Below are 27,082 nucleotides of genomic sequence, written 5' to 3'. Positions count from 1 at the left end.
CAAGCGTCTCGAATGGACTTCACCAGCAGAGGAAGGCTATGGTGTGTCAGTTCCTGGCCTGTCATTTGTGCAAGAACTGGAGTCTGAGCTGGGCTTCCCCTTAACAGCTTCTCCAGAACCACAGGAGGAGGATGGTGGTGGTTCTGCAGCTGATTCTGAAAACCGTCATGTTTTCCAACACTTTGAGGATTTGGAGAAGCTCAGGTCTTTCCTTTCTTCCCGTTCTTCAGCTGAGAAGAACGATAATGATGATGATGATGATGAGGCCAAAGACAAGCCCAAACAGCCGCTGTGACATTTACCCCTCTCTTTCAACCACTGATGCACCCGTATTCCCAAAGCCTCCCTCTCGGACACTGCTCTCGCTTCTCAAGGAAGATGGCCGTCCCTTGATCACTCTTCAGAGCTCAGAAGATGCTCTCGGTAATCGGTCGTCATTTGAGAAAGGAAAAAGGCTTCGTTTGTCTTCCCCACAGGAGGCACAGCAGCCGGACAGAAAGTACGGCATACAGCGTGTCCCTACTGCTGCAAATAGCTCACGGCTCCGGGAGAGTCGTGATGAGGAAGCAGTTAACTCGACATGTCTCCAACAGGCCATTAGGACTGTAAGCAAGACTTCAACAAATGGATATGTACAAGACTCTCCTGCTCATCTGCGGCAGCCAGACACTGCAATGGACCTGCCAGCCAATTTGAGCCTGAAATCTCTTGTTGAAGAGCAGGCCCAGTTTCTCCAGGGTGATGTAGAAGCTCCTGTGCATCGCACAGGCCAGTCCCTGGGCCTAGATATCCTCTGTCCTGCAAGATCTCCCATTGAAAAGAGCATATAGTCTCCAACCTGTGTGATCCACAGACTCCATGACCAAGGATCTGTAGAGCACTTTGAGGTCAGCTTCTACTGCCGTGGTGTTGACCCATCTATTATTAGCTCATACGTTCCTTTGACCGAAGCATCTCCCTCTACGTCCTTCATGCTCCAGGAAGATGAGAAGCCCTATGGTGCCAGTTTGCAGATCACTGTAGACAGCCTGGTCTGGATCTAGTCTGGAACTGGTCTGAAGCTGGTCTGGCTCTGGTCTGGAACTGATCTGGATCTCGTCTGGCTCTGGTCTGAATCTGGTCTGGATCTAGTCTGGAACTGGTCTGAAACTGGTCTGGATCTAGTCAGGAACTGGTCTGAAACTGGTCTGGATCTGGTCTGGAACTCGTCTGGAACTGGTCTGGATCTGGTCTGGATCTGGTCTGGAACTGGTCTGAAGCTGGTCTGGAACTCGTCTGGAACTGGTCTGGATCTCGTCTGGCTCTGGTCTGGATCTGGTCTGAATCTGGTCTGGAACTGGTCTGAAACTGGTCTGGATCTCATCTGGATCTTGTCTGGATTTGGTCTGGATCTTGTCTGGCTCTGGTCTGGCTCTGGTCTGGAACTGGTCTGGATTTAGTCTGACTCTGGTCTGGAACTGGTCTGGATCTGGTCCATCTCGCTAGTGACTGGTGACGGGTTCTCTTGGCACATGTTCGGGTTTGTAGGACTAAAGAATGGCAGCCATGTAGAACAATGTGTTGAGTTTGTTTGCACAAAGCGATGTGTGGCTTCAGGCTAACCCTTGTCATCCAGCAAAGACAAACAGCTGTGATTACAGATGTTGCTCCAGGACTGTTTAGGCCTCAGGGCAAAGCCATCCAGTTCAATTGTGGATTAAATAATAAAGAAATCTCCAGGCTTCACCAATATCCCAAAGACTGTGTCCGGGGCTTTAGTGCTCTGCTAGATATGTCATTTATGGTATTTTTGGTTTTCAGAATATGAGATTTATTCATATTACAAACTCAAATACAAAAAAATCACCAAGAAATACAGCATCTGATGAATGCTTCCTGTGTGAAGTCACCAAAGGAGGATTGCTTCATGCAGCTAAAGCTGCCAAACTGTAATCGGTTCTGATCCTCCTCGACCTCTCCGCAGTTTTTGACACCATGGTCCACAAGATCCTGCTGTCTATCCTCGCCAGCCTTGGAATTACCGGCTCTACATGGTGATGGTTTGCATCGTACCTGCAGGGATGCTCATACCAGGTAACATGGCAGGGGGACATGTCCGCTCCTTGTAGTCTCTCCACTGGCGTTCCACAAGGCTCGGTTCTTGGTCCTCTTCTTTTCTCGCTCTACACCGGCTCTCTTGGTAAACCGCCTGACTTACAGATCTCTACCCGCATCGTCTCTTCTTGGATGGCAGCTCACCACCTCAAACTCAACCCCAGCAAGACGGAGCTGCTCTACATCCCGGACAGAACTGCTGGACCTAAAAACTTTTTTGGTGTAGTCATGGATGATCAGTTATCGTTCTCAAGCCATGTTGCAGTTCTGACTCAGTCCTGCAGATTCCTCCTGTACAACATCCGGAGAATTCCACCCCAGAGAGTCGCCCAGGTGCTCATTCAGTCTCTCGTCACTTCAAGACTTGACCACTGCAGCTCTCTTCTGGCTGGTCTCCCTCTGCGCACCATCAGACCCCTGCAACTTATCCAGAACACAGCGGCACGGGTCGGGTCGTCTTCAACGTTCCTAAATTCAGCCATGTTACTCCACTGCTGCGTTCTCTCTTCACTGGCTTCCTGTAGCTGCTGCCCAGGTCATCACATTCAGACCCCTGACTCTGGCCTACAAAGCCAAGACTGGACCAGCCAGCCCCTCCGTACTTGAATGGCGATGGTTAAAAGCCGATCTGCACCAAGAGCCCTTCCAGCTTCAAGTACGGCTCGGCTCGACCCGCCATCCTTTAAGATCCACGGAAGACGAGCGTCCAAATTTTTACTGTCCTGCACCGAAGTGGTGGAACAAACTTCCCCTGGGTGTCCGAACAGCAGAGTCCAACACTCGCTGTCCTCAAACCCAGACTGAAGACCCTCCTCTTCTGAGAGTACTCAGGTTAAGAGAAGAGTATTATGGTCTCCATATTGACTTGTGTTTAGTAGAGTCTAAGATTAGAGGATCTTTGAATGTTAAAATTCACAGTGATTAACTGATATTCCTCTTAAATAAATTTACAGAGTGAAGGGTATGCAGTACTACGTGTTGAGTAGTCTGGACGTTGTCATGTTTGGAGGACACTGGAACACAATGTGTTAAAATACGGGTAGAGCAGATCAATTTGGTGAACTAAGCTGCATTGACCAGACAGAAATCCCCCTGAAGCAGCAAACCCACCAGCTATTCTTACCTGCCGAATAAACACAGCAATAAAAATTGACGTCCCGGGGACTCTGGGGACGTCCGACCAGGGTGAGTGTGTGTGCTTGGATCCCTCTGTGTGTTCTCCAAACCCATGAGGCTACAAAAAATATCACCCTTAAGCTCAGGCTATTTCAGTGCGACGTCTAACTCAATTGGAAGCAAATCGGGGCGTAACATTAAAACCACCTGCCCTGACCCGTCGAGGCCTGGACTCCACAAGACCTCTGAAGCTGTCCTGTGGTCTCTGTCCTATAAGTTGAGGTGGGACCTCCCTGAGAATCAGTGAACCTTGGGAGCCCATGACCCTGTTATCGGCCGGTGTTGTCCTGTGTTGGAGCGCTTTTGGTAGATACTGACAACAGCAGACCAGAAACACCCCAGAGATGTTCTGACCCAGTTATCTAGAACATCACAGTTTTTCCTGCTTCAACACCTCCATCACCTTCAAGAACTCACTGTTCACTTGCTGCCTCTCAAGGCTCTCAAGGCTCACTGATGCTCATGGAGGCCCCACCTCACAGGTCAGAGGTTAGGTGTTGCCACTATAGACCCCTGTGGTGCGGCCTAAGCTTTCGGCCTTTGTTTTCCTTCCATTACTTTTACTTTTCTACTTGAAGTCGTTCTGAAACCAGTACTTTTACACTTTTACTGGAGTAAAAAGCTTCAGTTGATACTTCAGCTTCTATAGAAGTTTTTTAAAACCTAGTATCTCCACTCACTTCTACCTGAGGAATGAATGAATGTGAGCACCTTCAGAGGCCTCAATGGGTCATTAGAGAGGTGGTATCCATACTTCTGACTGATTTTGTATGTGGGTCATATCAGCAGGCGGATAACGGGTGGATGTGTGCCAAAATGAAGAACAGTCCATCCATTCTTCTGGAGGCCTCCTCCCTACGCAAGACTGCGTATATTGGCTGGAGTTTAAACTCGGGCTGCTGGACCGTGCCTAAGTCAACATGCGTAACAGCTGTGTTCAAGGCCTACGAGCTGGTAATCCATCACCGGGGTCCGCTCTGGGTCGTGTGTAGTGTTCTGCCAGGATGCACCCTGGATGCCGGACACGCCCCCCCCTTCCCACCCCCAGATTTATTCCACATGTTTTGCCGTGTGACGTTCGGCTGCTCGTGAATCTGAAACGACCACTTCATCAACGTAATCCTGTGCCGTTTTCACCCTCCGTCCATCTGCAGATGCGCTAGGACATTCATCACGGCCCCTTCAGACAGCACTCGTAATCTGCCTGCCGAAAAAACAAGCCTCAGTGTTCTCAAAGTAGGACAAAAGTATTGGGACACCTGTTCATTCATTGTATCTTCCGAAGTCAAGGGTTTTAAAAGAGCTGATCCTGCTTTTGTTGGCGTAACTGTCTCCAAGGAAGGATGGCTTTCAACTTGAGTTTGAGTAGAGCATTGCTGTGAGGATTTGATTGCATTCAGGAACAATAGGGTTAGCAAGTTGGATGATCACAAACCAACTCCCCAACTCATCCCATCCAAAAGTGGTGCCAGTAGGTCCATTTTTACTATATGCTCACTGGCAGTACCCCTCATTGGTTCTTCTCAGTGGTTCATCTTCATCTCCTTAGATAGTTCTTCTTTAGAGCCTTGGTCCCTCTCATTGGTTCTCCCTCATGTTTTAGGCGGTTCTCCTTTTGAGCCTTGGTCCCTCTCATTGATTCTCCCTCATGTTTTAGGCGGTTCTACTTTTGAGACTTGGTCCCTCTCACACAGCACTCGTAATCTGCCTGCCGAAAAAACAAGCCTTCCCAGAGCAAGCAGCAACAAAGGCCAGTGACCTACAGGTTCTCAAAGTAGGACAAAAGTATTGGGACACCTGTTCATTCATTGTATCTTCCGAAATCAAGGGTTTTAAAAAGAGCTGATCCTGCTTTTGTTGGCGTAACTGTCTCCAAGGAAGGAAGGCTTTCCACTTGAGTTTAAGTAGAGCATTGCTGTAAGGATTTGATTGCATTCGGCAACAATAGGGTTAGCAAGTTAGATGATCACAAACCAACTCCCCAACTCATCCCATCCAAAAGTGGTGCCAGTAGGTCCATGTTTACTTTCTGCTCAATGGCAGTACTTCTCTACAGGGACTAGACAAGCCGTGCGTTTGTGCATTTGCACATCTGCAGTAGCTGAATGCATTTATTAGGATGGGTGTCAAACCCACAAACAAAAGGTTCTCCACCCTCACACCTCACTTATGGACTTGCGGACACAGTTTGCTGGAAGCAGCAGTGGTTCTTCTACAGCTCTGCTCAGAGAACCCTTTATTGTTAAGAGTTTATGGGTTGAAGAGAGGGTGCTAAGCGGGTGTACGGCTGATCAGAGCTGAAGGCAGCAGCTGTGCGATGTGTGTTACGCTGTGTGTTACGCTGTGTGTTACGCTGTGTGTTACGCTGTGTGTCTCTCTTCAGTGCGCAGCCATCACAGAGGATAATTGTTAAGTGACAGGCGTTTGTTTTATCACCGTTTGTGATAAATATCACTGTCAGTCTTTCGCTGCTAACCTTTTCTCCAGCGTATCCCAACACATCAAACAATGTGTCAGACGCGGCCTCGTCTCCTGCGTGATCGGCCATCAGTGGGAGATTGCCGGCGCCGTTAAGCAGGGCGAGCGCAAGCAAATATCACAGGAGCTGCGTCTGCTCTTAAAGTGATAGTTTGGTGTCCTGTCCAAATACTTCATTACTTTACTAAAGTAGAAATGTTGCTTTTCTAAACTTTACTGCAGTAATTCTTTATTAATTCCACTTCTTCCATTTTCACCCAATTATCTGAACTTTCTCCTCCTTACATTTTAAAATCAGCCTCGTTCCTCCTATTTCATTTCCCTTTGTTTTCATTCCGGCTCGTCATCAATAAAAACCCTCTCCAGATAAATCTCTCCATCCGGAAAGTGTGAGTCTGATCCTGATTGGATGAGAAGTATAAACAGACACCATTCTGACTCCCTATTGGTTTATAAGAGATCCATCACACCTGCACCCGTCCCGTCCCTCTCCAGCGAGCTCACAGCAGACGTCTGTAGTCTAGTATGAAGACTGTGTCCGTGGCAGAGACTCAAGAGAGCTGCAGTGAAACGTCCCGACTGAGCCCCACATTTACATTCCAATAAAGCTTATTGATCACACGCCTCTGAAGTCTGACTTTCTGCAGCTTTACAGAACTTCTAGACAACGACTCCTCATATTTTCCTCCATGAAGCTCATGTTGATGCTCAGTAGAGCACAGAGACGCTCCTTTAATAGAGCTGATATTACTGAAATGCTTCATTTTCAATGGGCAGATCTGCAGCTGAAACAGGAGCCTAGTGCAGCCCAATATTTTTAACATCAACATTTTAATAGATCATTCTCCTCATTATGACTTTTAGAGAAATGGGGTTTTGGGGAGGGGGGGGGGGGTACTGCACTATAGACCCCTGTGGCGCGGCCTAAGCTTTCGGCCTTTGTTTTCCTTCCATTACTTTTACTTTTCTACTTGAAGTCGTTCTGAAACCAGTACTTTTACACTTTTACTGGAGAAAAAAGCTTCAGTTGATACTTCAGCTTCTATAGAAGTCTTTTAAACCCTCGTATCTCCACCATCCATCATTCCAGAGAGCAGAGTTCCTCCACTGCTCCACAGCTCAGTGTCTGTGTGAACAGTGAAGGCTCTCTTGTTCAGAAACAGGGTCAGGCCACCCTGTTCTCTGGCTTCAGCGCTCTTCACCATCATCTTCTACTTTCTGCTGCCAAACAGACTTTCATCCTCAAGCCTGCTGCTGAATTTGTTTTCATCTCTCCCTCTCTCTCTCCCTCTCTCTCTCTCTCCCTCTCTCTCTCGCTCTCTCTCTCTCTGTGCGTAAGTTGTGGTGAAGAAAGCTTAGCACTGAGGCTCCAGTGACCGCAGGGAATCCCCTGGAGCTCCCCTTGCTTTGGCAGAGCTCCTGAACACCAACAATTCTGCTCTTACCCCAAATGTTGTACAGTGGGCCTTCTGAGTTTTACACTGGAGCTACGAGGCTAAGGTAGCAAACAAGCACTGCTCTGCTTCTTCTTCAGAGTCTTGGTTCCTTTCATTGGTTCTTCTCAGTGGTTCATCATCATATTTTTAGGAAGTTCTTCTTTAGAGTCTTGGTTCCTCTCATTGGTTCTTCTCAGTGGTTCATCATCATGTTTTTAGAGAGTTCTTCTTTAGAGTCTTGGTTCCTCTCATTGGTTCTTCTCAGTGGTTCTTCTTTATGTTTTTAGGGAGTTCTTCTTTAGAGTCTTGGTTCCTCTCGTTGGTTCTTCTCAGTGGTTCATCATCATGTTTTTAGAGAGTTCTTCTTTAGAGTCTTGGTTCCTCTCATTGGTTCTTCTCAGTGGTTCTTCTTTATGTTTTTAGGGAGTTCTTCTTTAGAGTCTTGGTTCCTCTCGTTGGTTCTTCTCAGTGGTTCTTCTTTATGTTTTTAGGGAGTTCTTCTTTAGAGTCTTGGTTCCTCTCGTTGGTTCTTCTCAGTGGTTCATCATCATATTTTTAGGAAGTTCTTCTTTAGAGTTTTGGTTTCTCTCGTTGGTTCTTCTCAGTGGTTCATCATCATGTTTTTAGAGAGTTCTTCTTAAGAGTCTTGGTTCCTCTCGTTTGTTCTTCTCAGTGGTTCATCATCATGTTTTTAGAGAGTTCTTCTTAAGAGTCTTGGTTCCTCTCGTTGGTTCTTCTCAGTGGTTCATCATCATGTTTTTAGGGAGTTCTTCTTTAGAGTCTTGGTTCCTCTTGTTGGTTCTTTTCAGTGGTTCTTCTTTATGTTTTTAGGGAGTTCTTCTTTAGAGTTTTGGTTTCTCCCGTTGGTTCTTCTCAGTGGTTCTCCCTCATGTTTTAGGAGATTCTCCTTTTGAGACTTGGTCCCTCTCATTGGTTCTCCCTCATGTTTTAGGAGGTTATTCTTTAGAGGCTTGGTTCCTCTCGTTGGTTCTGCGCCATGCCTCCTGCACCATACAGATAAAGCTGATTAGAGATCAGTTTTGAGAAGATTTCTCAGCATACACAAATGCTGGTGCTCCTGTGTATGGACGATGAGAGAAGGACTTGACCTCCAGTTTCTGGTTGGTTGGATTCACTCAGTGGATGGATGCATTGGGTAGTATGATGGCTCTGGACTTGCGAAGATGAAACTGAGCGGGCCACAGGTGGCTGGGTCTGTCAGTTTCAATCAGATGGGGGAGCAGCCATGCTAGAGGGCTGGAGAATGGAAGGCAAGGGCCGAGGAAGGACAGCTGGTTGTGATTCATGAGGTAAATGGATTAGAAAACAACGGGCTTCATTCACCAGCATCTTTCTTAGAATTGTCTTAAGTTTGTTCTTGAGAAAATGTCCAAAGAACAAAAGTCTGGGTCAGATTTCTGATGTGTTTTAGAGAGCAGAATAGCTCACGGCCCTGTTATTATAATGATGGATCCCATTGTCTTCATCAACTGAACAAATCCTAAATAGGAGAGCGGTGGGGAACGTCAGAGTCTTGGTTAAACTGTTTAAGCGGGTTTTAAGAAGACCTTTCTTCTGGAGAACGTTTGATGACTAAGACCCATTCTTCTACGCCATGTAGAAATATTATGATCTACTCAGGAAAGGAGTGTGCACTGAATTGACTTGGTTCAAAAGTGCACATCATTTCCACATAAATAAATAACATGTGACTTTTTACCACATAAATGGACAAAAGTATTGGGACACCAGGCTCTTTCATTGTTTCTTCTGAAACTGCTTTTGTTGAAGTAACTAAATCTCTACTGTCCAGAGAAGAACACTTTCTACTAAAATTTTGAGGAGCATTGCTGTTTGATTGCATCCAGCGACAAGAAAGTTAGGGAGGTCAGGATGTTGGATGGTAATCACCACTCCACCTCATCATCCCCAACTCTCTAACCTATCCCAAAAGTACTGGATGGAGCTCCACCATCCATCACTCCAGAGAACACAGTTCCTCCACTGCTCCACAGCTCAATGCTGGGGGGCTTTACGCCCCTCTAGCTCACACTTGGCATTAGGCAGCATGGTTCCAATAGGGTAATGTTTACTATCAGAGAGCTACAGAGAGTCCTATTCTATTGGCAGTACTCTGTGTGTGTTTGATTGCAAATCTATCTATATATATATATATATATATATATATATATATATATATTATATTAAGGCTCTAATGTGAGGTCCATTGAATTTTGCTAGGTTCTAAAGTGCACACAATGTCCACATAAATAAAATATATGATTTTCTACCTCATAAATAATAGATTATTATTATATATATGTATTTTGGTGATGTAATCGACCCACATAGAAAAGTAGAATTGAATGGAGTGAATTCAGTGCAGTGCATCTTTTGTAGAACTATGTTGGTCCATTGTAGGCCTGGAGCACAATCCCATTATATCTGTCATCTGACCGGTGCTGCCCACCCCCCAACACCAGCCTCATAGAAACCTACCATCATCATAAATCCACCCTTGTCCCCTTCTCTTAGTGTACTTAATCTCTACACACTGGCCTCCATATCTCAGCCTTTGGTTATTCAAGCATAAATGGACGGCAAACAGCAATAAGCAGAGTGGCCTGGCTGCCGTTAGCGATGACGCTACAGGATGGATGTCAGCGCAGAGCTAATATTAGTGGCATTTCTCGCTCCCTCGCGCTCTCTCTTCGTGCTGACGGCCTGTGGAGGGCCTTAAGATCAGACTAAGATCACACTCAGTCCTCAGGGAGTCTGTGCTGCGTAATTACTCTCACAGAAACACATTAGCGCTGGCTAACACTAGCGCTAACCCTTTGTTTGAGTAGAGAGGTGGACGGCGGTTCTATACAGCCTTGCTGACGGCCAGTGTTTGCTTATTCGTAGTGACTCAATTACATGTTTAGTCTGTACTGTTTTGTCCCTACTGCTAAAATATATGTCCAAATACTTGTGGACACCCCTTCTAATGAATGCATTCAGCTACTTTCAGTTGCACCCATTGCTGATATAGATGTGTAAATGGACACACACACACACAGACACACACACAGCTTGTCTAGACCCTCTAGCGTAGTACTGCCAATAGAATAGGACTCTCTGGAGCTCTCAGATAAACATGTAAACATGACCCTATTGGCACCATGCTGCCTAATGCCAGGTGTGGGCTAGAGGGGTGTAATAAAGCCCCCCAGCGTTGAGCTGTGGAGCAGTGGAAGAACTGGAATGTTCTCTGGAATGATGGAAGCTGCCTCATCTAATAATTTTGGATTATTAGAATTAGGGACCAGGTGGGGTGGTGATCATCCAACATTCTGACCTCACAAACACGTTTATCACCGGATGCAATCAAATCCTCACAGCAATTATCCTCCAAAATCTAGTAGGAAGCCTTCCTCCCTGGACAGTAGAGTCAGTTACTCCAACAAAAGCAGGATCAACTCTTTTGAATCCACTTGATTTCAGGAGAAACATTGAATGAGCAAGTGTCCCAATACTTTTGTCCATACAGGACAGTACTTGTATATAGTGCAGCTAAAAGGTGGGTGTTTATTATAAAGTGGCCAGTAAGTGGAAGCACAAAATAGGTGTTTCTAATAAAGTGGCCAGTAAGTGGAAACATAAAAAAGGTGTTTCCAATAAAGTGGCCAGTTTGTTTGATCTACCTCAGTGCTGAGCTGTGTTTGTGTAATACTGGTAGGGCTGCGAGGATTTCCCCCTGGTGTTCAGTGCAGCCTGAGTGTGTCTGGTGCTGATGCGTTTTCTCACCTGATCAGGGGGGTCACAGTGGTCAGGAGTGAGGCAGTATGATTGACGGATTGCGTAGACGGGGAGAGCGATGACGCAGGACGCCCAAATCCTCCACACCTGTTCTCACACTCCTCCAGCCACAGGATTGCGCAGCCCTGAGCAGAGCGAGCGCCATTGTTCAAAGACCTGCACTGTTTTAGAAGCCTGGGCAGAGTTTAACCCCCTAAACTCTGAGGATCTGTATGTACACACACACTATGTGTCCAAATATTTGTGGACACCCTTTCTTTTAATTAATGCACTTAGCTACTTAGCTACTAAACTAACACAGATTGTTTGTTTTCTGTAGAGACGTACTGCCAATAGAATAGGACTCCCTGGAGCTCTCAGATAGTAAACATGACCCTATTGACACCATGCTGCCTAATAATGCCAGGCGTGGGCTAGTAGAGGGGTATAATAAAGCCCCCCAGCATTGAGCTGTGGAGCAGTGGAAGATCTGTGTTCTCTGGAATGATGGATGGTGGTGCTCCATCCAGTACTTTTGAATGGGATGAGTTGGTCCTGAATGCAATCAAATCCTCACAGCAGTGCTCCTCCTCCAAAATCTAGTAGAAAGCCTTCTTCCCTGGACAGTAGAGACAGTTACTCCAACAGAAGCAGGATCAGCTCTTTTTATTTCCCTTAATTTCAGATGAAACAACAAATGAGCAGGTGTCCCAATACTTTTGTCCTTTTAGCATAGATATTTTAATAGGTTCATGGGCTCCTATGAGGAGCTACAAATGTTTTGCACACGTCATCTCAAAAGGAGGATGTGCAGTGGACTGTGTGACCTGAGTGGGTCTCAATCCTTCAGATGATTCATCTGTAAATCAGGAGGACGTTGGGGATCTGTAAGGACAGCCGGCTAGGCCATTGTATTTACTAAGGTAATAAAAGCCCAGTCGATGATGTGCCAACACAGTGAGTGACGGTCAGCTTCTGATCCAACTCAGAAGTGCCTCTCACAGTGAAAATGCCCCGAGTGGCCCAGTGGACTAACTGCCACTATGATCTGAGCATCGCTGGGTCGAATCCCAGTTCCCATGCTGCTTGCCATCAGCAGCCGGAGCCTGAGAGAGCACAATAGGCCTTGTTCTCTCAGGGTCGGGTTGATGGCACTTTCACCCACATGGTCAGCACAGGCATCTGTTGGCTGTTGTATCGTAGCTGGGGAGCGGTCACATGAACAGGGATTGGGAAATTGCAGTTTTTTAAATGTGGTAAAATTAGAAGATCACTAGAAGGTCACAAAGGTCACTGAAGATATTTGGATGGGGGTTTAGGCCTTTGTCTGACCTTTGTGGGGTCTAGGGGCAACCACCTTTAGGACTATTAAAAAAAAAGCCCCCAAATCTCTAAAGGGTGTGAAAAATGGATGGCCAAAATGGCTAAAATGGCCAAAAGTTTGTGGACGTATGGTCATTCAAGGGCTATATTAGAGCAGCAGTAGTGGTGCCTACACCGGGTGTCCCATATATGGTCAGTGTCAGACAAAAACAAGAGGAAAAAACATCTTAACGTTTAGTGGAAGTCAGTGTGAAAGATTTTATTCTGAGTCATTTTGGAGCGTTGCTATTGGTTACATTACACAATGTAAAGGCCAACTGACCGATGTCAAAAGGTGAACATTTGTTTTCTGTGCAACAGTGACCATTTTGTAAATTTGAGACATTAGAAAGTTTAATTAGACAAGAATCTAGATGACTGTAGAGTCACAGATGTAAGACCCCGCCCCCCTGAAAGGGTAAGATTCTCCGAGCGGCTTTCTTTCCTCCTCTGCTGTGAAACTGATGAGCTGTGGGTTCATCCCAATATTTTTCAGCACAACAGTCAGCTTCAACTTACCGTTCACATGTCAGAAGGATTTATGAGCTAGTCCTGTGAAGATCTGATCTAGTGTGTGTATGTGTGTGTGTGTGTGTGTGTGTGTGTGTTTGTGTATTTATGTGTTTTCCAGCAGCCAAAGCGATTCCACAGCTAGCAGTCAGGTGCCAAAGAGTCTTCAGTAGAGTCGTATTAAAACCCTGCTAATATCTGAAGTGTATTTCTGTTGTTTTCTGTGAAGTGTGTTTACGGGAGCGCGTGAAATCACGACTCATGAGACTCAGTGTGAGCCATGAGAGGAAAGACCATTCCCACCACAGCAGGATTCCATTAGTCCCACTGAATGTTCTTCAGTTCCGGTTCATCAACACCCGGCTCAGTGTCTCTTCTGGTAATTGGTGTTTCCAGTTCCAGTGTACTGGTTTATTACTGGGACCAGACTCTGATTCTGTTCCGCAGCTTATGGGTCATACACTCCCTGGCCACTTTATTGGAAATCTTCCCCTTTTAGCACCACCTTGCTTGTATAACTGTGTTGTATAAATATTATACTGAAATATTTGTAGTGAATACTGAGACATTGAATAATTCATAGTGGAAACTGCATAGTCCATAGGGAATAATCTGTCATTTCATCTAATAATTTATCATGGACACAGAATAATTCATAGTGGAAATTAAACAAATCATAGTAGACATTAAATAATTTGTAGTGGACACCGAATAATTCATAGTGGATACTGTATAATTCACAATAGGTCCTAAATTATTAATAGTGGGTACTGAATAATTCACCATGGACACTGAATAATTCATAGTGGATACTGAATAATTCATAATGGATACTGAATAATTCATAAAGGTCCTAAATTATGAATAGATACCAAATAATTCAGACATTGAATAATTCCTAGTAGAAACTGCATAATCCATTCCATGATAATTGCTGGGAATAATCAGTAATTTATTATGGACACAGAATAATGCATAGTGGATCATAGTGGAAACTAAACAATTCATAGTGGATACAGAATAATTCATAGTGGAGACAGAATAATTCATAGTGGAGACAGAATAATTCATAGTGGATACTGAATAATTCATAGTGGATACAGAATAATTCATAGTGGATACTGAATAATTCACAATAGGTCCTAAATTATTAATAGTGGGTACTGAATAATTCATCATGGACACTGAATAATTCATAGTGGACACTGGAAACATAATAGTGGAAAGTAAACAAATCATAGTAGCCATTAAATAGTAGATACTGAGTAATTAATCCTGAATACAAATTAATTCATAGTGGAAACTAAACAAATTATAGCAGACATTGAATACTTCATAGTAGATCCTGAATAATTCATTCAAACTGCAGTGAGTGATATTCTAATTGAAGAGGTTCACTTCCTGGATGTAGAGTCACCCCAGTTTCTCTGGCTGGGCAGTGGAGGTTGGTGTGTCCAGCAGACTTCATTGTGGATGGCTCTGCTTTAGTCAGTGTGAGCTCGGGGCGTTTTAGCGCTGCTTTATCGGGCAGCATGACTAGCTTGCACCTCAAGGGGGCTGAACAGGACACTGAGTCGTCACCGATATTACACTGAGAAGACTCTCATCTTATTACAGAGGACCGTGAGCAGTGAGCAAGCCTGCTGACGTCTCCTTCACAGCAATAGCACCATTTAGAGCTTCTCACTGAGGAGACGTTTAACCCCTACGAGTCTCTGCTGTCACCACTAACAGTAAAGCCATGCTACACACTTATACATCCACTCACTGGCCACTTTATTAGAAACCCCTACATTGTGCGTCCACTCACTGGCCACTTTATTAGAAACCCCTACCTTGTGCTTCCACTCACTGGCCACTTTATTAGAAACCCCTACCTTGTGCTTCCACTCACTGGCCACTTTATTAGAAACCCCTACATTGTGCTTCCACTCACTGGCCACTTTATTAGAAACCCTTACGACGAGAGCACTACTGTTAGGGTTAACTGGGCTGCTGTGTGGGCTGCTGTGTGAATGTGTCAACAGGCAACGTCCCCATCCACATTCACCTCTCTCAAAAGTATTTGTACTCAGACTTGTCTGGTTCTCTATAGTATTTGTACTCAGACTTTTCTGGTTCTCGATAGTATTTGGACTCAGACTTGTCTGGAGTCAATAGTATTTGGACTCAGACTTGTCTGGTTCTCTATAGTATTTGGACTCAGACTTGTCTGGTTCTCTATAGTATTTTTACTTGATTTGATAGTATTTGTACTCAAATACTCAGTGAGAGAAATCCGCTGGTAAAAGTCTGTGATTAATGATTGAAGAGAAGTCATAGTTCTGCTGATTCTGATTATACTATTTAATTAAGGTTAATAAAGACTATCATGAAAAGAATCAGGCCTCTGATTTTCTCTAATGTGATGACAGTAATCAGTCTTATGTAACTGGTAAAGCTTTACTGGTGTTTGACTGAACTGGTGTTTTTGAAATGCAGATCTCCAGCTCTTCAGTCTGAGCGTGGGTGTGTGTCTCATTTGCAATTATGAAGTGTTGGTGAACAAACTTGGTGTTTAAGTGATGACGGGCTCTCCCACCCCTCACACTCCTCAGCAACCAGCCCCACTCTCACTCCCAGCAGCTCCGTTCATTATCTGCCCACTCGGCTGGACGTGACGCAGCGACCACAGCATTCACTCAGCCATGGAGATTCTCACCCACCACTGACTAAAGAAGCGCTGATACAGCCCAGCTGCCTGGTCACTTCTCACTGTCATGATACACACACACACACACACACACACACACATACATCTTAATTCCATAAGATTTCAGTCAGTAAATAAATACACTCTCTGGAGCAGATAAACATGAACCTATTGGCACCGTGCCTAATGTCAGAAGCAGGCTGGAGGGGTATAAAGCCCCCCAGCAATGAGCTGTAGAACTGTGTTCTCTAGAACGGTGGTGGAGCTCCATCCAGTACTGTTGGGATGAGTTGAGGAGTTGGGGATGATGAGGTGGGGTGGTGATTATTTATCATTTGTAAATCTTTTCACAAACAGTCCATTTCTAACCTGATTATAGAAGTGGTTACAGTGGACACTAGATAATTGAACCCTACCACCACCACCAACACCACCACCACCAACAACAACAACAACAATAATAATAATCATAATAATTTACAGTAGATAGGTAGTAATCTGTAGTTGAAACTGAATAATTCATATAGGATACTAAATAACTTACATTACATGTTAAATAATTCATAGTGGATAGTGAACAATTCACAGAGGATATTAAATAATTCATTGTGGATATTGACTAATTCACAGTAGATAGGTGAAAATAGTAGTAGATACTGAATAATTCATAATAGATACTAAATAATTCCTAGTAGATACTAATTCATTCTTAATGGATACTAAATAATTCCTAGAAGGTACTAAATAATTCCTAGAAGGTACTAAATAATTCATAATGGATACTAAATAATTTCTAGTAGGTACTAAATTATTCATAGTGGACACTAAATAATTCCTAGTAGGTATTAAATAATTCCTAGACGGTACTAAATAATTCATAGTGTGTACTAAATAATTCCTAGAAGGTACTAAATAATTCATAATGGATACTAAATAATTTCTAGTAGGTACTAAATAATTCCTAGTGGATACTAAATAATTAATAGTGGATACTAAATAATTAATAGTGGGTACTAAATAATTAATAGTAGGTACTAAATAATTCCTAGTGGATACTAAATAATTCATAGTGGATACTAAATAATTAATAGTGGGTACTAAATAATTCATAGTAGGTACTAAATAATTCATAGTGGATACTAAATAATTCATAGTGGAAGCCTCTGATCTGTGTGTTATTAGCAGTTCATAATAAAACTGATTCAGACACTTTCAGCCTCTGTCTGCTTTTTAGGGGCTTTAGGAAGTGCAGCAGCTCTGATTGGATCTTAGGCTGATTGAGGGTGGTCCAGCGCCCTCTGCTGCTGATTATTACTCACTGCAGCTCGAGGAGGCTCTTCATTACTGCCAGAAACTCGAGGAACAACAGATTTGTGGTCATTTTTATAGTGTTAAACACAGAATTACTCACAGTCTCTGGTGTCTGGAAGTGATTAGCTATTAATGACTATTAATGAAATTAGGAGCTAATATTCATTCATTCAACTCTTCATATAAATGAGTTATTAGAGAGTATAGATGCAGGTCGTGATATTAAATATATACAGATACATATATACATATATACACAGATAATAATGTCAATTGATTGTATTTGCTCAAAGATTGTGATGCAGAAATGACGTGTGTGGGCTGTACTAACCATTTAGTGACGAATTGGGAATTGGTGGGTCTCCAACCCCCTCCCATTCTCTCTCTCTCTCTCTCTCTCTCTCTCTCTCTCTCTCTCTCTCTCTCTGTCTGGTCGTATATAAATGGCTGGAGTTTCAGGTGGAAGTCAGACGGACTGGAAAACCAGCAGCAGATTTTACAGACCAGCAGACTCCTCAACCAGCAGAAGCTTCACCCACTCCACCTGTTCTCCACCCAGAGTAAGTTCTACCTCCACCTCTCTTCTCCTCTGTCTTGATCTCGGTGTTTGATAATGACCAGCTTGTCCAAGTTATTTGACTAAAGGTGGTTTTATCACCTGAGACTGGGAACCCAAACCCCAGCTCTGCTGTGGAGAAGATGCTTTCAGTCTCAGCAGCTTTAATAGCAGCGGTTTTATGAATGTGTGGGAACTGGGAAAGGATTCCTCTGATTTCACAGGTATAAAAACACAGAAGAACCAGGGTTGGCTCTGTAAAGAACCATCTAGAGGGTTCTTTGAGCATTGCCATGGAAGAACCACTTGCCTAAAAAGACAAACCCATGTTTGTATATTTGTGATAAAGATCTGTGGAGGTGAAGAACCTTTTAAAGTTCTAAAGGTCTTCATACTCAGACTCCCCATCTCTATTACGGACATAGAAACATGGTTCTTTATGGAACCAACAGTGGTTCTTCTAAGATTATGTATGGTGGTGGTTCTTTCCGTTTTGAGAAACATGTTCTTCACACTTACACCCAGTGTCTGGGACAAACAATCCCAGAACCCAAGAATACAAGCTGATGAAAATCAGGTTCTACCAGAGTAGTTTATGCTTATTTTTGCAATGTTCTCCAGTTCCACACTCTCAAAAAATAAAGGTACCACAAGAGAACCACGTTTGGAACCATAGAGAAGCAAATAAATGTGCTGCAAATGGTTCTTTGAGCAATGGCACAGAATAACCAGAGTTGGCTCCGTAAAGAACCATCTAAAGGTGCTACAAAGTTTTCCTTGAGCGTTGCCATGGAAGAACCACTTGCATAAAAGGCAAACCCATGTTTGTATATTTGTGATAAAGATCTGTGGAGGTGAAGAACCTTTTAAAGTTCTAAAGGTCTTCATACTCAATCTCTATTACAGACATAGAAACATGGTTCTTTATGGAACCAACATCTTTATGGAAGCAAAAGTGGTCCCTTATTTTTAACCTCTTAAACTCCTCTGAACCATCAGCGCTTCCTGGGTTTAACTTAACGGACAAATCAGACAGTTTGCATTTCGTCGTCATGGAAGAACTACTTGCCTAAATAATATTTGTGATAAAGATCTGTGGAGGTGAAGAACCTTTTAAAGGTCTAAAGGTCTTCATACTCAGACTCCCCATCTCTATTACAGACATAGAAACATGGTTCTTTATGGAACCAATAGTGGTTCTTCTAAGATAATGTATGGTGGTGGAGAACATTTCCGAAGGTCTTTCCTTTTTGTAAATGTTCTCTTCACCATGACACTCAATTTCTGTTACAAACAGTCCCAGAACCCAAGAATACAAGCTGATGAAAATTAGGTTCTACCAGAGTAGTTTATGCTTATTTTTGCAATGTTCTCCAGTTCCAAGCTCTGAAAAAATAAAGGTACCACAAAGAGAACCATGTTTGGAACCATAGAGAAGCAAATAAATGTGCTGCAAATGGTTCTTTGAGCGTTGCCATGGAAGAACCACTTCTGCTTACATAAAAACTCCCATGTTATTATTATCATTATTATTATTATTATTATTATTATTATTATTATTATTAAGAGTTATTTGAGCAATGGCACAGAAGAACCAGGGTTGGCTCCATAAAGAACCATATAAAGGTGCTACAGAGGGTTCTTTTGAGAAGAACCTTGATTATAAAACAGAAGCGACGTGTGAGGAACCATCACTCGATGTAAAGGGTTCAAAAAACTATTTAACGGTTCCCTCACACTGGGTAGTCTGGGTTGGACATTCTGTTTGGACACTACAGTGTGAGAGTGGCACATCGAGCAGGTCTCCAGTTCCCGTTTCTTAAAGGTTCTGAGATTTGATGGCTGATTTCTTTGTGGCGTCCCACACGTATGTCCTCACATTCTGTGTATCTGCTGGACGGTGGCTCTCCAGCATTGTGGTCGGACTGGCGAAACGTCCATCGGCCTCTTCAGCACCACGGACAGCAGCTTCAGTAGAGCAAACTGATCAACGGGCAGCGATAACGACCCCAGAGCGTTACCTCTCTGTTGATTTCTGGTCGTGACTCACCTGAACCAGGCGTGTCAGAGCAGGAACACTATAAAATAAGCAACAATCGATGTAATGTAGAATTATTCAAGAGAACCAGTCACTCAAAATGTGCTTTTATTAGCTTTGAAAGAAAGAGGAGAGGGAGCTGTTTTCCCAGAGAAATCTGATCCTTTCAATACTGACAGATGAATACCTAAAGAAATCAGATCTGTCGTCTTCCAGATGTGATAAATCCCCCCCCCCCTCCCCCCCGGTCCAATATATTGAGTATTATTTCACTGAATTCTGTGGCCCTATTTAATCGGTTGTAATAAAAAAAGCACAGTAACAGCGTTTATGATAATCTACATACCTCCATAATATGATAATACAGATATACTCTATATAAAGTATATAAAATATACTTTGTTATATTCTAATAAGATTTTGCAAATATATTTGATAATATAATATAAGATAATCCTTTATTAGTCCCACAGTGGGGAAATTCTCAGTGTCACAGCAGAAAAGGGATAGCAAGAATGTAGAAGAAGTAAAAATGTAGATACATTACCAATAGATACACAAAATAAATAATAGAAGTAAAAAAACAAAAAAGCAAGAACAATATTATTTACCGATAATTGCAAATGACTCTTATTTGCACATGTTGGGGGGGGGGGGGGGTAATAATAAACGGGTAAAAAAAATGATTGCACCTTTTTATAGCTGCAGAAATATATTGGGATATCCTGGAAAACTCTACACTGTAATACTTTTATTAATATATTCCAAAATATGCAAATTATGTATCAGAAACACTGTCCATCCCTGGCAGTAGATGGGGTCTTTCTAGGACAGTGAACCAAAAGCACAAAGCTGCTTCTGTGTGTGTGTGTGTGTGAATATATATATATATATATATATATATATATATAGTGAGTTTGGGGGATCATGTTTAGCTTTGCTGTAATATTTGCATTAAGGAGACTGTGTATCCTTATATATATATTTGATTTTGAAATATATTTGAATATATTTGAAGTATATGTGAAATGCATCTACATCTATCAGTTTTGTATCTGTATTTATGGTTTATATGGGTATTTTTTGCATTATATGTATTATATGGGTATTATGGGCCATTTATATATATATATATATATATATATATATATATATATATATATATATATATATATATAATTGGTAAATATATCACATTGTATTTATCAATATATCACAATATATGGATCATCTATTGTGAGTGAGGGGTACGTTCCTGATCCTTTATTGGCTTTATTAAAGAACCCATGCCTGAGATTTAAGGAGGCAACCCCAGTTTAAGCAATCCAAGACTAAGCTTAATCCATGACTGGGAAACCAGCCTCGAGAGTCTGTACGTGGAACCTGTAGAACCGCAGAACATCACGACAGTGATTCCCTGAACTGGATAATAAGCCTTCAGACGAAACTGTGTATCTGTCCTGCTTTCCTGAACAGATGACTGTCATGCTGAAGTCGTGGACGATCGTCGCCGCCCTGCTGTTGTGTGTACTCCTATATCTCGGCACCATCGTGGACGCGTATCCTCCAAAACCAGAAAACCCCGGAGATGACGCGCCCCCTGAAGAGCTGGCCAAATACTACACCGCCCTGAGACACTACATCAACCTCATCACGAGACAAAGGTGAGCACGGCCTGCCCCGAGTTCTCCAGATTCCCCAGTACACCCCTTCTAATGAACACATTCAGCTACACACACACAGCTTGTCTAGTCCCTGTAGAGAAGTACTGCCAATAGAATAGGAATACCTGGAGCAGATAGTAAACATGAACCTATTGGCTCCATGCTGCCTGATAATGCCAGGCGTGGGCTAGTAGAGGGGTATAAAGCCCCCCAGCAGCATTGAGCTGTGGAGTAGTGGAAGAACTGTGTTCTCTGGAATGATTGAGTCCTTTGGGATAGGATGAGTTGGGGAGTCGGGGATGATGAGGTGGGGTGGTGATCTTCAGCCAACATCCTGACCTCACTAACGCTGAATGCAATCAAATCCTCACAGCAATGCTGCTCCAAAATCTAGTAGAAAGTCTTCTTCTCTGCTCAGTAGAGACAGTTACTCCAAAAAAAGCAGGAGAAACATTTTAAATGCTGAGAATGAGCAGGCGTCCCAATACTTTTGTCAAACATCACCATTAGCAGAAATATTCCAGCTTTTCAAATACAAACTACTAACTGTCACTCATATCACAAGACAAATTGCTCACACCGTCCTGCTTTCCTAATGCTAATACATTATGGATCATGGACGCCTCTCGGCTCACTCATGCATCACTGATGGTCATTTCCTGCTTGTCCCGCTACCGTTTATACTCCCTCACGCAGTCTGAGGCGGCTGTGTCATTCAGGACTGCAGCCGGAGCCTAAAATATCATTACGGGTCACTCTCAAAGCTATGAAACCCTAGCAGATGCACCCCTGAGTGGTCCAAAATCCAATCCCAGGCAAATTTTCTCCTCCGTAGATCCGTTTACGTGGCCCTTTCCGCATCGCCCAGGAGAGCCGACTTTATTTCTGCGTTTATGATTTCCGAAAAGGTCCTGACATTTGAAGCCGAGAGCAAGATGCCAATCTATTCAGCAGAATTCGCTTATCTACTCTACACTAGATCATTCCTCACCATTTACATGAATTCCAGCTGAGGAGAATGCTGCTCTGAGAGGGAGATATGAGGTTTAATATCAGGGGGAGCAGAAGGACGAGACGGTAGTTGCCTAATGCCTGTTGCACATCCCATAAAAGCAGGCCGTCCATCGTCCAGAGACCATTCTGTAAAAAGATTACAGAGAGTTTTCTGAGTTAGTTTAGCTTAGTTTAGTCAAGAAGGGAAGGTCTAACCTGAAGATGAGAATAAACAGTAGAACAACTACGGGGGCGGAGCCACAGACTGAACATCTCAGACAGTATTTAATCAGTTTAGCTGCAACTCATTTGCTAATGATTTTGAGGCCTAACTCAGTATGGATTGTTGATCAAACTGAGATACAGGAGTGGAAATGAGAGTTAGGAGTGTTTTACACTCAAAAAAACATGAGTAATCAATCACAGTATCAGTTTAAGCGTTACAGTTAGCCCTCCTATTTCACTTTGCTTCGACTGTGTGGCCTTAGGTATTATATATTTGAAGTATATGTGAAAAGCATCTATTTACATCCATATTTTTACATTAAACAATATATGTATTATATAGATATTATTGGTCATTTATATATATATATATATATATATATATATATTAAAATAAATTGGTAAATATATCACATTGTATTTATCAATATATCACAATATATGGATCATCTATTGTGAGTGAGGGGTACGTTCCTGATCCTTTATTGGCTTTATTAAAGAACCCATACCTGAGATTTAAGGAGGCAACCCCAGTTTAAGCAATCCAAGACTAAGCTTAATCCATGACTGGGAAACCAGCCTCGAGAGTCTGTACGTGGAACCTGTAGAACCGCAGAACATCACGACAGTGATTCCCTGAACTGGATAATAAGCCTTCAGACAAAACTGTGTATCTGTCCTGCTTTCCTGAACAGATGACTGTCATGCTGAAGTCGTGGATGAATTTACATTCGTACCGTGCATTTAGGTCAGATTTACATAAATAAAACACAGAAAGGCTCAGAGGTCAAGCATTACAGTTAGCCCTCCTATTTCGCTTTAAATAAACTCATCAAAAAAAGCACAAATTCTTCACATATAAAGCATCATTGTCTAGCAAACATATTCAAAGCAAAGCTTTTTATAGTTTTAAGCTGATCAATCCAATCTGCTCACTGAATAAGCTCACACTCATACATAGAAAAACATAGCGCATCCAACAAGAACCAAAGATCACCACCCTACCTCATCCCCAACTGCCCCCCCAATACTCCCAAAAGTATTGAATGGAGCACCAGCCATCAATCTGGCCAGAGACCTTTCCAGTTCTTCCACTGCTCCAAAGCTCAATGCTGGGGGGCTTTATACCCCTGTAGCCCACACCTGGCAGGTTCATCACATTTACTATCTGCTCCAGAGAGTCCTATTCTTTTGGCAGTGCTTCTTTACAGGGACTAGACAAGCGTGGGTGTGCATTTGCATTCATTAGTAGGTGTGTCCACAAATATTTGGACATAGTGTATTTGCATATTAAGCATACCCCACCCTCATCACTCACCTTCTGTGTGTTGTCATGCCCCACAGGCTACCTCCTCTGGGGGGATTAGATTTATATTCATATTTATTTATATATGTATTTATATATATTTATGTATTTTATATATGTTATATTTATTGCCTTTCTGGCCTCAGTTGTTAAGGGTGTGGCTCTGGTTGGCTGGGTTCTACAGTGTTCACTCCTGCACTACCACAGGATTATACTGTCTGTAATTGGTTGATGGTTGAGATCAGGTGATTAACACATAGGTATTAAAAAAAATAAAATTTTATCCAAAAAAAAAAAAAAAACTAAATAATAACATACTAAATGTGTGTATTTTGCTAAAGTTTGAATTATGTATTATGGGCGGAGCCTGTATAGACTGCATACAGTGAAACACATAAGCTTAATTTTTTTTTTTTCAAATGTAAAGAGCAGATATTTCCACTGTGTTCAGCAGTGCTGATTCTTCAGAAGCCAGCAGTCGTAAATCTGTCCTCTCCGCTGCCCCTCATTCTGAAGCGCCTGGACGGGCAGTCAGTCGTGACTCCGCTAGATAACTGCGTGTCTCCTCATATTGTAATGCTCAGCTGGACGCAGGTGGAACTCAGCGGTGGCGCCGCCTCGCAAACCACTGCCATATCAGCTTTTCCTCAGGTGGCCTGATGTGGCGGGCAGGAGGAATCTGAGCATAAAATTGCTTTATCAATGAGAACGCTGACCCCGCTGCTCCCAGAGCGAGAGAGCCTTCTCCTGAGAGCGATGCCGTTTGAGGTCCACTTGAGAAAAGACCAGAAACAAGGGCTGAGATTACATGCGGCTTCTAATTCAGCTACTTAATAGAAAGGGGGCGCTCTGGAGCAGCCATGGTCACCAACAGGGGTATAAAGCCCTCCAGCATTGAGCTGTAAGGTCCTCTGGACTGATGGTGGGCTAAGCTCCCGCCGATATCTTCGGCATTTCAGCGTTTCCAGCATCAGTACCTGGCCTCGCTGATGCTCTCGTGGGGCTGAATGCAATCAGATCCTCCTCGCAGCAATGTTCCAACACTTGAGGTAGAGCCTTCCCAGAAGAGTAAAGGCTGTTAATGCTGTTAAAATAAAGACTTTTGAATGAGCCAAATCAGCCATAACATTAAAACCACCTGCCTAATACTGTTTAGACCCACATCTTGTCACCAAAACAGCTTTGATCATTTAAGGCATGAACTCTACAAGACCTGGTACTGCAGGACACCTTCAGACATTAGCAGCAGATCCTTTAGTTGTCCTGTAAGTTTGAGGTGGGCGGGGCCTCCATGAGCATCAATGAGAGCCTTGGGTGCCCATGACCCTGTTGCTGGTTCACTGGTTGTCCTTCTATGGAGCACTTTTGGTAGGTGCTGACCACTGCATACCAGGAACACCCCATAAGACTTGATGCCTGATGTTCTGGAGATGTTCTGACCCTTGCTGGCTCTGTCTAGAACATCACAGTTTGGTTCTCGTCAGAGTGTCTCAGATTCTTACACTTGCCCACATTTGCACCTTCATCACCTTCAAGAACCGACTGTTCACTCGCTGCCTAATATGTAGGTCCACTGGAAGCGGATCATCAGTGTTATTCACTTGAACTGTGGGTGGTTTTAATGTTATGGCTGGTCAGTGTACGCTCTACAGAATTCTCTTTATCTCCTTTAATTTCCCTTACGTTTCCGCACACGGTCCACCTGCCCGACCTCAGGCCAATTAAATCCCATTCCATGTCCTCGCCAGTGTTGTCGCTGTCAGATCTGCTCCAGGTTCTTCCACAGCAACATGGCCAGAGGTCATCAGATCGCAGTGTATTAGAGGCGCTGGACTGGAACGCCGGCCCAGTTTTCATTTGAGAAGATGAGGCTCCATTATGGGTTCATGTTCTTTGTGATCTGAGACCATGATTGTGAAAGAAAGAGCATGTTCCCTGCCAACCGTATCGTTCAGATGATTGCATGCTCAATGACTCTCTCTCTCTCTCCATCTCTCAGGTATGGGAAGAGGTCCACTCCAGAGGGAGTGATGGCAGACCTGCTGTTTGGTGAAAGCAACGAGCACAACCAACGGTCGAGGTGAGTCCGCTAGCGTCGTGTAAACCTCAGGAGGTCCAGGACGCATTACTGTCCTCAGGCTGTGAGAATAGTGTAAAAGGGGCTTTTTTCAAATGTGAGGGGGCAAAGAGGGTGGTAAGAGTCTTTAATCCCAACCTTCTCACCATCACACCTGGTCTAAAGCCAAGAGTATTATATTTAATATATTCACTAAATGGACAAAAGTATTGGGACACCTGCTCATTCATTGTTTCTTCTGAAATCAAGGGGATTAAAAAGAGTTTCTCCTGCTTTCATTGGAGTCTCTACTGTCCAAGGAAGAAGGCTTTTTACTAGGTATTGGAGGAGAAGCATTGCTGTGAGGATTTGATTGCATTCAGTGACAAAAGTGATATGGTTCCACTGCTCCACAGCTCAATGATGGGGGGCTTTACCACTCCTCTAAACCACGCCTGGCATTAGGTGGCATGGTGCCGATAGGTTCATGTTGACTATCTACTTCAGAGAGTCCTATTGTATTGGAAGCACTTCTCTACAAGGACTAACATACTGTGCATTCATTAAAAAGGGTGTCCACAAGTATTTGGACATATAATGACCCTGCATCTACGTGCAGCCATTGGTCAAACTGAGAGAGAAGAAGAGAGATAGAGAGAGTGGGAGAGCACATGGAGATTGACCACAGTCTAAAAAAATCAGTTCTAGATAAAACTGCTGTGGTTCTGTCCGTGTGAGGCCTGTATTGTTAGCCCAAATGGGACCCAGAACCCAGAACATTGGCCCCAAAAATAGATGCCCACCAGAGTCAGTGATGGGACCAGGAGGGGTTAAGCATGCGCCCTATCTGGGTTGTACGCTGAGATTATGATGGGATGTAACGATGGGGCCCAACTGGGTCACAGTGGAAATGCATGTATAAACCCACTCAGGGCCATGCCCACCTGGAACCTACCTAGCCCTCGTCCCACCCATGTAAGGGCCTAGTTTAGGTTGCCCCCTCAAGCTGCCGCTCACGCAGACATGGCCGGCGGCACTGAGGAGCCTCTAAACTCATACCGAGCAACAAATACAGGCTCAAAGACAGTGTTTTGTGCTTCAAGTAGGTCCTTACATGCAAATTCATGCATGAGAAACACTGAGATGAGGTCTTTCTAGGAAAGTAAAGCAAAAGCACAGAGCCATTTCACTGTGTGTGTGTGTGTGTGTGTGTGTGTGTGTGTGTGTGTGAATAGAGGTGAGGAGTTGCTTGTGTGTGAAGAGTTGAGAGGAGAGTAGCTGATGAATTTTTCACACCTGTAAGGAGATCAGGGACAGATGGGATCGCTCCTCTCCACTCCGAGCCAGTCAGGACGGCAGTGGGTTTGAGGATGTGACGCATGCTGAATATCTGAGAGGCCCTGAC

At 43.5% G+C, this 27,082-nt stretch overlaps 2 protein-coding genes across 3 annotated transcripts in view; one reads left to right on the top strand and one right to left on the bottom strand.

Annotated features, from left to right (window-relative positions):
- Positions 1-27,082, bottom strand: part of rpl27 (ribosomal protein L27) — a 404,812-nt gene that overhangs the window by 48,370 nt on the left and 329,360 nt on the right. The gene's annotated exons all lie outside the window — the stretch shown is intronic.
- The window catches only part of pyya (peptide YYa), an 11,091-nt gene continuing 1,304 nt past the window's right edge, over positions 17,296-27,082 (top strand). The window contains exons 1-3 of the mRNA XM_072693063.1: positions 17,296-17,399; positions 20,910-21,097; positions 25,621-25,701. Coding sequence (XP_072549164.1) covers positions 20,910-21,097; positions 25,621-25,701 — 269 coding nt within the window. The 5' untranslated portion in view covers positions 17,296-17,399. The remainder of the gene's footprint in view (positions 17,400-20,909; positions 21,098-25,620; positions 25,702-27,082) is intronic.

The sequence above is a fragment of the Salminus brasiliensis genome, chromosome 12 (genome assembly GCF_030463535.1).
Source record: "Salminus brasiliensis chromosome 12, fSalBra1.hap2, whole genome shotgun sequence".
In the NCBI taxonomy this organism is placed as follows: Eukaryota; Metazoa; Chordata; class Actinopteri; order Characiformes; family Bryconidae; genus Salminus; species Salminus brasiliensis.
This window is presented reverse-complemented; position numbering and strand designations above follow the sequence as displayed.